This window comes from Berghia stephanieae, chromosome 1 (assembly GCF_034508935.2).
Source record: "Berghia stephanieae isolate SIO BIC M18660-M18661 chromosome 1, UCSD_Bste_1.3, whole genome shotgun sequence".
In the NCBI taxonomy this organism is placed as follows: Eukaryota; Metazoa; Mollusca; class Gastropoda; order Nudibranchia; family Aeolidiidae; genus Berghia; species Berghia stephanieae.
The window spans coordinates 29,739,730-29,753,972 of record NC_088360.1 but is presented as its reverse complement, the minus strand read 5'-3'; the positions used below and the strand labels follow the sequence as shown (position 1 = coordinate 29,753,972).

The following is a 14,243-nucleotide window of genomic DNA, read 5'->3' as shown; positions in this document are numbered from 1 at the left end:
ATAGTTAATTCTTTATTAAGTCTGCAAATTCTATAATCATAACAATAAGTTTGAAAATTAATTATATAGCAATCAACAATGAATATTTATATAGCGCATTTCCACAGATTTACCATGCTCTACATTTTATTAAAATCTCCCAAAACGCCATATAGTACCAGTTGACTGTTAGGCACCCTTTTTGTACTGACAAATCTTACAATATTCATCACTGCCTATAGCCAGGTCTTCATTCACAGCCGAGTTGATTTGGTGTGTTAAGTGTCTTATGCAAGGACACAACATTGAGACCAAGAATTTTCCACGATCACTGTCAACCATCCAGCCTCTGATCAAGCTTAACATTGCTTGACATTTGTGACAAGACAATACACCGTACCGTTGAGTCGCCGAGCCACACATTAATTAATATGAGACAATGGTAACAATATCTTACTTGACTTTGAAATGCCATTTCAAGATACTTGAGAATATTGTAATCATGGTATCATCTTCAAACACGTTGATTGCTATGGTATTCACATGTCGCAGGAACCGAGGTGTTATGAAATTCCTGCCTCCACCTGTGTAAACCATTACAAATTAGAGATGAAATGCAATGACTGTAAACATGCTATTTGACGAAAAGGTGGAGGATTATAAATTGAGCTTGTAGAAGAATTAAACGGAGTGGAGCAAATAATGTATCAAATGATAGGAAATTATCTAAAGTTTTTTTTATATTAAGCATTCCAGTCTAATTCGTTGATTGTTTTCAGGAAACTACACTAACAGTTAAGGTATCACTTTTTTAATACTCAGGTCGCATTTATTGTTTTTACCTTCAAAATTGCTCAAGTTTGCTTAATGGCGTTATATGTGTCTATTTACCCCCTTAAAACGTTAAGGTTGTCAATTTTTCAGCATTTTTATATAAATCATCAACCTAAAAAATAATTATCATGCATATGGATGCATATTTGGTAGGTGCAACATATTAAAGTAGTAAAAGTTGCCTTAGAATTGCTTATATCTCTGTAAAAAATGAAAAAACAAAATCAGTTTATACTTTTCCTGCATTTTCCTTTTTAGATTCACATATTTCCATTAGAGCTGAATAAAATATGGACAATCTATTGTCATTCTCTAAGCACGTAACTGGTTTTGACAAAATTCTACAGAAGAAACGAAAAGCATCAATGCACACGTCCTTGATGCAAAACAATATCCATCTCGTGTTGTTAATATGTGCTATTTATAGTGAACCAAATGAGGAAAGATATAATCAGCTTTTTCACTCTTTTTTTTCAAACAGACAATAGAAATTGTTTGGTACCTTTTGGATAGGATGCTAATCTATTGCAGAGTACTTTTTGCCAGATCTAACAGACCTACCAGTTACCCAATCACTGTCAGGTGGACAGTGGTGGTGGTGGGGGGGGGGGGGGGTGTCAAAAAAAAAATCACCTAGATTTGATCTACATCTGTTTGCATGTGTAGTGAGTGCTCTACAAAACAGAGCTGTCAGGCCCTCAAAGATATATACTCTAAACTGTAAGTTTGAAGAATTATAATGACTGTCTCAAATTTGTGGCTGTTTTTTGTTTAGATTGATACAACAGGCTACACATGACAACAACACTTTGAATGATTTACCAGGGGGTCCCATGGCTCCAATGAACTGCATCTCCATCAGTTTGATGGGTGACGTGTCGGACAGGTCGTACCAATTCCAGTGGTCTAGCCACTGACGTAAGAGTTCAATAGGAGGCTGAGCTCCCCACTGTTCTGGCATAGGCATATTCAAATCATCCACAAAGACAATCTGAAACAACATATGTAATGTATATCTCATCTGTTATAAAATGTCGACTTTCATTATGAAGATTTTGACATATGTTACAATCCGAGTAAAACTTTGTTTTTTGGACAAATAATGACAAACTTGAGCTTTTATATAGAGCAATATTCACTAAACATGCTCAAAGCACTTTACAAGGGGTCCCTGACCAACAGCAACACGTAACATGTACAAAAGCCTATTAGGCGATATTGCAATTTTTTTCAGACAGAGACAACGCTGTTAACGGCCAGGTACTCATTTTACACCAGAGTACGGTGAGAGAATGTGAGTAAAGAGCCTTTTCCAAGGACTCAACTATGCATCGAGCAAGGCTCGAACCCAGGACCTTCCAATCCGAAAGTGAGTGTCATACCACTAGAACACATAGCCGCACAAAAATAAATAAGTTGGTGGGTCTATATTTGAAAAAGGAGATGAAAGTGTGGCTTTGCCGAGTGAGTTCCTCTGGCTGGAACACATGTGCAAGAGGAGGTGTGAACAAGTTTCAAAAGTTTCGAGCTGATTTGAACCTTCAGAAAGTCAGCTCCAGTCCAAAATTGATCTAGGAAAGAATGAGAAGAATTTACAGTAATTTGTGCTGCTAGAAAGTGGAATGAAATTGTTTTTGTGGCTTGTTCTAGTGAAATGTGTTGTTTGTGGTTTGAGAACTGGCTTGGACATTACTCATGAATGTCATGATGGATGGCACCAGTGCAAACTCGTAGTGCATTGTTGGCACCAGCAAAGCATCATCTTTCAACTAAGAACACAACACATACCGCTCAACAACCATTTAAGCAAAATTACAAGACACATCCCCTTCCTGCCCCCTATGTCAACACCCCAATGAAACAGTAACACACCACTTGCTTGAATGTCAACCTCTTGAAGACCTGAGATGCACATTCCTCCCACCAAATCCAAGCATCAGTAACACACTTTATCGTCACTTGGAACAACTACAAAAGACGTCTAACTTCTACGACATGGCACAAGACCGAAGGGATAGAGCTCAGGTGGTCGCTGGTTCGGATAAGTAAGTAAGTTGGCCATATATGTAATGTTGTTTTTTTTACTCTCAAATTTCAATTTTGTGATCCTACAATTGAGAGAGTTTTTGCAAATTTTCATGAAGCAATTTTTTTTGTCTGGCGGTAGTATAATGCAAAAAGGCCACACTTCAAAACCGTCTTAGATTAAAGAATATATACTTAGATAGCTGACTTCTAGTTGACATAACGCTTCATTTTAATGTCTGACAGGAAATACAACAGGCATCTATAAATGAATCTGTCTTCCATCGCCACAAAATTGTATTATGTATATATATATATATATATATATATATATATATATATATATATATATATATATATATATATATATATATATATACATATACATATATATATATATATATATATATATATATATATATATATATATATATATATATATATATATATATATATACTAGATGCCAAAAAGAGGTTTTAAAGTTGAAATGACAAGAAATGTGAAATTTTAGTCCTAGTCAATTTGATAAATCATATTCATTCTCCTCAAGAAAACATCCAAATTTAATCCAAGTTTTACATTTCTGACTATAAATTCAATATTTAGCATCTAAACCACACCAACACGAAACGGTTTTGAGGTGATGGATAACAAATGGGGAATTCATATCTTTAAAAATAGAAATATTGTTTACGATTTCAAACAGCAAACCTCAGAAAAAGTATAGAGCAGCCATTCATATCAATAATGATGAGAAATATAGGGTATAAACTTGAGCATTATAAAAAAGATTATAGATTAGAGACTGATGAAAACAGAGAAAAAAAATTCCATGTGTCAGAACTTGGAATGCAATTGATACGACACCCTCTGCCTGGCTGAGAAAGAGAGAAAGATCAGCGAGCAGTCGCACTATGCACAGATCTATCCAGCCATACTTGGACACTGTAATATTTTTATTCTCCGTTTTCATCTGGCATTTCTCTGTACCCTATATTTCTTATTAACCAATAAACCTACAGCTTTCTTGTTAGGTGGAGGTCCGTAGACACCCTTCCGTCGTTTGTCCAATTTGGACATGATCATGTTTTGGGTTTGAGTGGAGCTGGTCTGGGCTGAGAAGTTGATGATGTTCGGTTTGTAGACATCACTATTCAACTGTTTCAGCAAAAAGTCCTGAAAATAATTCATGATAATGTCAAGGTTGTTGTAAGGTTAATAAAGTTTTGACTTCCTAATCACATTAAAAAAAAGTTATGCCTATAGCATTTGATTTCAATTAATTGTAAATAATTATCAGCATTTTAAGGAAGCCTGTTACAGGTTGTTATAGAGGGGCTCAAGGAAACCACTTTGTCATAAGACAGCAGGCAAATGCAGCTTGTAACATTAGAGAGACCCAGAGAGAAAAGGCTCAAGGCTCACAATGTTGAAATATGAGCAAAGATGGAGAGAAGAAGAGAAAAAGAGATAGACAGAAGGTGAGTAAGCTTGATGGTACAACTTCTGTATGAGTGCACACCAAGGGATATAGAGTTAATAAGATGGACAGGATCCTTCATTGAACAAAAGGAATAACTAAAATAATTTATTTCAGAACAATACTTGCACCACCTGACGACATACTTACAAACATTCAAACACAAAAATACATTTCAAACTACATCAAGCGGTCGTCTCCATATTTACCCACACACATCCTCAAGCTCACAAGACTAAACAGTGACTGAAATATAATCCACAAAAACCAAGGTCCGTGCGTCAGGCACTTGATCAAATTTGAGGACAACTCTAAATTACATTAGGGGATGATATAATATTATAATTATCTCTCTTAGACTATGACAATGCCAAAAAGGCAACTGTCTCAATATAAAATGTTTTGAGGTTTGTCTCTGAAAAGCAATCTCTGAGGAAAGTAGGGAACCGAGTTTCTCAGCTCACGTCTGCCTCAGATTATTTCCACAGTATATCTTGAATAGGAGTATTCTTTTTCAACAAAATCACAAAGAAATGAAGAAAAGTCTTGTGATGTCTCTTTATTTAAGATTTCATACGGCCTTGACATTGCATTTTAATTGGTATCGTGTTAAAAAATCTCAAGAAATTCTGAGTTATGAAAAGTACTTGCCAATTAGAAAACATTTCTTTCACCGATGTACGAAGGACATAGTAATTGTCAAACAGAAACATAACCTAACATAACACAATCCCACACTACATAAGTGTTGCGTTTATCTTTAATGTTGAAACTGAAAAAGTATGGATTTGATTTGATTGGACTGTTTTTCCCTATCTATGAGTAATACCACAAAAACAACAACAAAAATGGCTCCAAAAAAACTCCACAAAAAAAACCAAAAAAAAAAAAAAAAAAAAACAATCTAAAAAAAAACCAAAAAAAAAAACCCAACCAAACCTCACCGTGATATATACACTTTTTCCTGTTCCTGTGGGTCCACATATCAGGAAGTGTTTTTGACAACTGGTCAACATCTGCATGAGAACCAGGTAGCGTACAGTATCCATAGTGGGAACAATGATTTCATTGAAGGCAGCCTCCGAAGATATAGGAGGCACGGAGCTTAGCTCAGCGGACCATGGCACCCACTTCCCGCAAACCTGTGTGAATGGAAAAGAAATTAACTAGAAAATAGAAGCAAATATCTTAAAATGTTTCTAAGGAAAATTAAAGCCTTCTTAAACAGATTATTGTTAGTGCACATCTACAATATAAAGCTTTTCTGCCAGTTACATTCTCAACATATGTGTTGTAAGATCATGACGTAATCAGTCGGAAGGTGACAATTTCGGATTTGCATTTTTTTTTTGCATTTTCTGAAAGAATGTGCTCCCCAGAGCATTTTAATCTTTATTATTTTTAGTCATCATCATCATCATCATCATCATCATCATCATCATCATCATCATCATCATCATCATCATCATCATCATCACAACCATTGCCATCTTCTTCTTAATATAAGACACTATATTTATAATATGGTTATCTGCTGTCCCAGCAAATATATCGTATCGTTCTATCTGTCTGTCTGTGTGCCTGTATGTATGTATGTATGTATGTATGTATGTATGTATGTATGTATGTATGTATGTATGTATGTTGTGTTTGTATGTACGCTCATTTCTTTTGTATACATGTGTAGAAACAATGTGCAAGCGTGTATGTTCGTGTATGGCTGTGTTTGTATTTTTAAATGTGTTGATGTTCATACCATGAACCAAACTGAGCATTGTTTACCTCACATGAATTGCCTTTAATTTGGACAATAAAGATTATTATTATTATTATTATTATTATTATTATTATTATTATTATTATTATTATTATTATTTGAAGTAAATCGGGTGATTTTTCAAGAAGTTATGGTCAGCTGTATGGAAAAGGTATCCAGCAACTTTTCTCAGATTTCATACTTTTTCAACTTGACTAGCTGTAAAAAATATTTAGAAGTGAAATTAAGCTTTTTTAATTTCCCGAAGATGTACAACAAGGGTTGATTTAATCATTTATGACAATAACTCATTTTTGATCAAAATTGACCTTCTAACTAAACTTAGCAATATCTCAGTTCAAACCTTTTCACCATCCGACTGATTATGCCATTCACTGTAACATATATTTACTTTTCAACATTTCCTTGATACCAGCCGCTAAGTTTTTTTCTGTAAAGTAAAGGTAATTGGATAGAATGTCAAACGTTATCATCAGCACCAGGAGCAGGGTACTAAAAGTTTGATATCTTTACAGTTTATCAAGATTGTAGATCACGAATACTTATGTTCCACCTCAGACAAATAATAAACATGTATTGAGTATTACCATTATTTTAGTGATTTCCTCTTTGTCAACACACTTACTTACTTATCCGAACCAGTGACCACCTGAGCTCTAGCCCTTCGGTCTTGTGCCATGACATAGAAGTTAGACGTCTTTTGTAGTTGTTCCAGGTGACTATAAAGTGTGTTACTGATGCTTGTCAACACACAAACGAAATATACTTTGAAATTTAAATGATGGAAAAGATAAAAACATTATAATAGAGTAAGCAGGAGGAGGCACATAACAAGACGGTTGCAGCCAATGTGAAGGGGTTCTCATGACATAGTAGAATGGATAGGGAGAACATCCACAGATGCAGGACAAATGGCACGGTTGGGAACCAGAGAGGACTTCCGTCATGCTGTTTGGGAGGCTACGTCCAAGAAGGATCCGCCTTGAAGAAGAAGTCAAAGAAGAAGCAGGGGCACAACATGATACTAGGCATGTTGCCACCATGCATCTACCCATTTCCTATCGCTCAGCTGAACTCTTAATTTTTACACGTGCAAATATGTCTACAGATCAACAATGAATCCCATATTAATTAAAAAGTATATTGCTTGTGTCGCCTTCAAGCTATTTCAATTCAATTCAGAAAGTAGAGAAGAGCAGGCACTTGTGTTGATGATAACAAGAAATGGAAGTGAGAAGAGAAGTGCCAGATGATAATAAAGAATAAAAACTTGTGCAGCAATGAACCCGACTGTTAAAGCACCTCTGCCTGGCCTAGAGAGGGACGTTCTATGGTGTCAATTGTAGAGTGTCCCTCTTGTGGCCAGACAGAGGTGCAGTAACAGTCCGGACCAGGGTCAACTCCCTGTTGTGGCAAAATCTAATTCTCTATTTTAATATGGCATTTCTCCACTCACTTCATTTATTTCTCTTACACCTTGTTCCCCAGCCATCAGAGGGTCATTCGCTCATTACAGAAAAAAAGCATTAAAAAAACATTGGTAGTCTAGTCGGGTACATTTTTCAAATACATTATATATACATACATATATATATATGATATATATATCAACAGTAATAGTCATATGCTTCAATTCAGGGTCAACAACCTTTCCAGATGAAGAGTCTCTGCCATTTGATAGTAAATTCTTCAAGTCCTCATAAGTTTCCTCCTCGTCCAGTGAGGGATGTTTCTTCCTCGGTTTTTCAAATTTCTGTACATTGACAAGTCAAAGAATATAAAGTATACCTACTTATAAAATACAAAGCTGCTTGAAGCTATGTGCTATAAAATGTAATGAAAAAAATGAATAAAAACCGTTTCTTCAATAAGAAGAAAAATAAAGAACAAAATACCAAACATGGAACGTTTTGGACTCAAATACCTTCTTCAGCCAATAACAAAAATAATAAAAACGTTGTTGCATCTCCTCCAGTCCAGACAGACGACAGAAACAGTTGTTTTTTTGTTTTTTTTTTGGCTCGTATAGATGTGCAATAGCTCATTCAACAAACAATCAACTTATATTCAAGAAGAACTGGTTTGCACCCACTTAAACTTGTGACCCATTGCCTCTAAACGGTATTATAGTGGGTTGTGTTTAGATGATAAAAGTTAATCTTATGGTTTGGAGTATGTGACTGGGGCTACGTTTTTTTATGTTATATTGAGGAGAAAGAATGGATTTTCTTAAACAGACAAAAACTTAAAATTTCACATTTCTGGCCATTTTAAGCTAAAAATCTCTTTTTAGTGTCTGGTTTACCCAAGATGATACAAGGCAACATGGTCACATTTATTTGGCCCCTTTATCCGCCGGTCAGTAATGATTGAGTGGAAGTCTCCTTGGGATTTGGTAGAAAAATATTTGACATAGATCAGTGTCCTATTTAAAGGGAAACAAGCATTTATAACTGTTTTTTTTGAGCTACAGATATTGGGATTAACTCATGCGCTCACAATTCTAAATAACGGCTATTTTTATGTTAACGCTCACGACTCTAAATAACAGCTATTTATATGTTAACGCTCACGACTCTAAATAACAGCCATTTTTATGTTAACGCTCACGACTCTAAATAACAGCCATTTTTATGTTAACGCTCACGACTCTAAATCACAGCCATTTTTATGTTAACGCTCACGACTCTAAATAACAGCTATTTTTATGTTAACGCTCACGACTCTAAATAACAGCTATTTTTATGTTAACGCTCACGACTCTAAATAACAGCCATTTTTATGTTAACGCTCACGACTCTAAATAACAGCTATTTATATGTTAACGCTCACGATTCTAAATAACAGCTATTTTTATGTTAACGCTCACGACTCTAAATAACAGCCATTTTTATGTTAACGCTCACGACTCTAAATAACAGCTATTTTTATGTTAATACTCACAACTATAAATAACAGCCATTTTTATGTTAACGCTCACGACTCTAAATAACAGCCATTTTTATGTTAACGCTCACGACTCTAAATAACAGCTATTTTTTATGTTAACGCTCACGACTATAAATAACAGCTATTTTTATGTTAACGCTCACGACTCTAAATAACAGCTATTTATATGTTAACGCTCACGACTCTAAATAACAGCTATTTATATGTTAACGCTCACGACTCTAAATAACAGCTATTTATATGTTAACGCTCACGACTCTAAATAACAGCTATTTATATGTTAATGCTCACGACTCTAAAGAACAGCTATTTTTATGTTAACGCTCATGACTCTAAATAACAGCCATTTTTATGTTAACGCTCACGACTCTAAATAACAGCCATTTTTATGTTAACGCTCACGACTCTAAATAACAGCCATTTTTATGTTAAGTTGGGCAGCATCAACAAGCGGCTGACTATTCCCCTTTTCGACAAACATGTAATTCTAGACTGTGAGTTCTGAAGGAAATGTTTTATCGGGTTGTGATTCGGCAATCATATGGGCTGGAGCTAATGTAGACAATTAGTTCTGTAGGAATTGTTATATTTCACAATGGTCGTGATTTGACGATAAGGGCTAGAGATGAAATTCACAAGCAGTATGCAACGAAAAGAGACTTTTACAAAAACAGACTTTTCACCTCTTTGACAAGCATGTCTTTGTAGACAATGAGTTCTGTAGGAAATGTTATATTGGACAATGGTTGTGATTTGACCATGTGGGCTGGAAGAGAAATTCAACCAGGGGTATTCAATGAAAAGAGATTAATAAAAAAAACACCCTTACAAAGTACTACACTAAAAACTCGCTGAACGCCAACCCAGGGAAAACACAAGTGTGTGCATTTCACCTCAACAACCACCAAGCCCACAAAAAACTTAACATCAAATGGAATGGCCAGACATTAGAGTACAACTACCACCCAGTGTACCTCGGAGTGACGCTTGATCGGACTCTGTCCTTCAGAGAACACGTGAGGAAGACCAAGGCAAAAGTGTCCATGCGTAATGCCCTCCTTGGAAAGCTGGCAAACATGAACTGGGGAACTGACCCTAAAACTCTAAGGACCACAGCATTGGCCCTCAGCTACTCAACTGCGGAGTACTGCTCAGCTGTATGGGCCCGATCATGCCATGCCTCCAAGCTAGACCCCGAGCTCAACAACGCCTGCCGGATCATAACGGGCCAGCTGAGAGCAACACCATTACCACTGGTCTACCGTGCAGCAGGAATAGCCCCACCACACATCCGGAGGGAAGCTCATGCCCAAATACAAAAATACAAACAGGAAATGGACCAGAGACACCCCCTTCATGACCACAATTGCCCCAAAAGCAGGCTCAAATCAAGAAAAAGCTTCCTCACAGTAGAGAGCCTTCACCCAGACCACTCAGCATTCTTCCGCCTGGACAAATGGGTAGAATGGGACAAGACAGCAAACGATGCCCTCCAGCCCCCAACAGAAAAGCTCCCAGCAGGCACAGACCTCGAGAGAAAAGAATGTGTGGCGCTGAACAGAGCTAGAGCAAAGGTGGGAAACACCGCCACCAACCTCTTTAAATGGAAAATCTCACCGGGCACTGAATGCCCATGCGGTCACCCCAGACAGACCATGGACCACATCCTGTCCGAATGCTCGCTGGGACCTCACTGCACCAATGCTGACCTGAGGGAATGCAACCAGACTGCCCGGGACTGGCTGACTCACTGGCGCGACAAGATATGATGATGAATAAAAAAAACAAAAACAGGCTGACTATTCATCTGTTTGACAAACACATCCTCATAGACCGTCTTGTAGGAAATATTATATTGGACAATAGTTCTCATATGACCATACAAACAAGAGCTAAATTCAAAATGATCAGCAAGAGCCCATACAGTCCTCAAATTATTACTTTAGCTGATATTCTTAGTTCAGACAATTAGTTTATCAATTTGTCAGTCTTCAGTAGTATTTTAACTGAAAAACAAATCACATCACATTCACCCATCAACAAAAACAAGTCTTATAATACTTGGGACATTTCCCTTTACCTTGAGTACTATACGAAGGGTCTCCCAGACCAGGAGTAAATTAAAAAAAAAGAGTCAAGGACAAATTAAGTATTCACCTCTTTAAGAAACATGTAATCGTAGATTGTGAGGTCTGAGGGAAATGGTTGGATGTAGTAGGTGTCGGGAGGTGGCACGGCTTCAATCAGTAAGAGATAGGTTCGTGTCTGTTCTGACATTCCTCCCTATTCAAGTGAAGGCAGATTGAATGTAAGAAACAAATTAAAAATCAAATCACAATCATCATCATTATTTGCTGCCTATGTTTTCTATTACACCAACCACCACAGCCACCACTACCACTACTACTACCACCACCACCACTACCATTACTACTACTACTACTAATACTACAATCAACACCACCACCACTATTATTACTATAACAACAACTACTACTACCATAATAACAAAACTACTACTATTGTTAGTTCTTCTTCACATTTATTATATCTTTGTTACTGCCTCATTTTTAAAACAAATCCACCAACTCAACGAACCTGATCATTAATATTTTGCATAATAAAGTAATAACTTTAGATCCTAAGTTCTTCGTGCCGACTTTTTAACACATGTCAACAATTCTAATTTGCTTTGTAACTTGCACAAAAGCAGTTCCTCCAAGAAAACATATTTTGAGGAAACAAATAAAGATGAATATCTGACCTCAATTATTTTTTAATGAATTAAATAAAATTCCCTTCATTCATCCCCAACAAGACAGGAATAACCCCGACACCAATTGTAGAGCAATGCCGCAAAGTGAGCTAGGGCGAGGTAACTTGCTCAAGGCCATGCAGGCAACTTTGTACCTTTTGGGTATCAAGCAAAATTCATTCTGTAAGCCACACTAGCCCTAAAAAGGAAGAATGTGTTTTTAAAAAAAGGACCAAAAATGATGCATATCAACCTCAATGCATATAGGTATTATATGATGATATCACAAAAAGTTGCTCCTTAGTTATTGCTCTAATAATCACTTTGGCAATGGCATTTACCCTTTTGACGAACCCCCTAACGATGCTTGAAAATATAGTCCATGGCAGTAATGAGGGCGCCGCTTAACTCTCTTGAGTTCACCCTAATTGAAAATCGAACAAATTTGATCGATTTTCCATGCATATGAACGAGAGAGTTAATTGGGACAGCTGCTTTATTGGGACGATACCTTGGGAACAGATTTTTTTCATATATTAAAAGTCATACCCATTCCAATTCCCTGCCACTTAATTGGGATGGCCTGCTGCTTAATAGAGACAGAATTGGACGATGACCGTCCCCATTACAGAACTTTTTCATTGTCTTCAATCATTCAAAACAATGGTTCATAAAATGCAAATTAGTCTAACGTGACGGTCAAGCGGGTGTGCGGTCGTACTGTTCATCACAGAGGTGTGAATAATAGAATTTATCTGTATCTCCTGTTAGTGTCTATTATCTGCCATCATTAATAAATAGAGGTGCCTAAATGAGTCAATAAAATGGAGATAAAGATAAACGAAGTAAAAAATCTGACTCATGAACGAACATCACAAAACAAACAACTTGAAAAAGGCCAAAGGTCGAAACGTCGTTTGTTTTGTGGTGTTCATTTATGAGTCATTTTATTCCCTTTATTTTTATCTCCATCTGCCATCATTAGGTTCAAGGTCATGGGTCAATGGCCACGATGCTAGGTTCGCATGCCATTCGTGAGATGGATAATGAGTGATGGCTTTGCTCAAGGCTGTCACCAGCAAATGGTTTGTTTGTTCGATGAGACGGATGGGTAGACAATGCATTCTTGATCCGTTGCTTAATTATGCAACCGTTATGAGTAGCTAATAATTGAATTGTTTTGTGCAGTTAGATTTGTCTCTCATTGTTAGAGATATATTAATGTGTCGTTTGTTTTTCATTAAGACATGAAATGTCACTGTCTAATAAATGTTGTTGCAATAACTGACATGCACAGGGATCTTTCATTAGAAGTTGCATTGCCAGTCACAAGTCTAGAAAAATACAGAGTGGACTATGGTATATCTGAAAATTTCCTCAATTTCTTAGTCACCGCTTAATTGGGACGATTTGTCGGGAACCGAGTCGTCCCAATAAACCAGCTTGGACTGTATTTCCAATCGTGTTTGAAAATCATAATAATACGGATGAACAAACATTAAAAAAAGAAAAATGGATTTGCTCTTGTTTTATATTCTATAACACAGTAAACGAGTGTAATCAAAGACAATTTAAGACCTCACCGATGACAACTCCTTAACGAGACTGTCAAATTTTTTTCTCCCTTGGTTGTCACATGTTCCTCCAATACTCCAAGTGAAAGAAAAGAAAAATATGCACTGAAAATTGTAAAAAAATGGTTATTTGACTTGAGCAACTAATTGCTAACATCAAGTTTAAAGGTTATGTGACTTAGGCAATTATTTGTAAACATTAGGCATCAAGGTTATTGAACTCAGGCAATTACATGTTACCATTATTCATCAAGGTTATTTGACTTTGGAGAGGAAAATAAAGTGAGTGAATGTAACTCATACAGACGGAGACACTATAAGACAAACGTTGCGACCCTTGATTTTTGTCAGGAGTCAAACAATCAAGACAAGAAAATATAAGATTACAAAAAAAACCCCAACTCAAACAAAATGTAATTTTTTGTACTCATATATTTTGTGTTTAGAATGTAAAAATAGGATTTATATCAAGACAAATGAGACCTGTGCAAACATTTTTCTGTGAATTAAAAAGAGAGGATTTAAATTCCTGAGGATCCACAGAATTTTAAATGTCATATCTCTACTCATTTTAACTTTAGATTCACTCGTCAGCATAAGATTTGCTTTAATATAATACTGTTTGGAGACGCCTGGTTATAAATATCAATGTTTTTACACGAATGCACAGACTAATGATTTCATTTCCAGCATACCCATGTAAAAGATCTTGTCAAAGGTATCCAGAATAAATATTTCAAGCCACATTTAATTTCTCCCTTCAGGTTTGGAGATTATGGATCAATGTATTTACATTTACACCCATTTGGACCTATTTTATTAGACAATATCTGATAAGATTAATACCAGTCTCCGTTATCATATTTATT

At 36.2% G+C, this 14,243-nt stretch overlaps 1 protein-coding gene across 2 annotated transcripts in view; it reads right to left on the bottom strand.

The window, feature by feature from the left end:
* Positions 1-14,243, bottom strand: part of LOC144971434 (dynein axonemal heavy chain 7-like) — a 111,416-nt gene that overhangs the window by 55,759 nt on the left and 41,414 nt on the right. For both annotated transcript variants that reach the window (XR_013645136.1, XM_078912344.1), the window contains exons 25-31: positions 13,384-13,479; positions 11,203-11,328; positions 7,745-7,849; positions 5,264-5,461; positions 3,860-4,015; positions 1,636-1,804; positions 437-563 (exon numbers count right to left, since the gene is read on the bottom strand). Coding sequence is in view for 1 of the 2 variants with exons in the window: in XM_078912344.1 (XP_078768470.1) it covers positions 437-563; positions 1,636-1,804; positions 3,860-4,015; positions 5,264-5,461; positions 7,745-7,849; positions 11,203-11,328; positions 13,384-13,479 (977 nt within the window). In the remaining variant the exon portion in view is untranslated. The remainder of the gene's footprint in view (positions 1-436; positions 564-1,635; positions 1,805-3,859; positions 4,016-5,263; positions 5,462-7,744; positions 7,850-11,202; positions 11,329-13,383; positions 13,480-14,243) is intronic.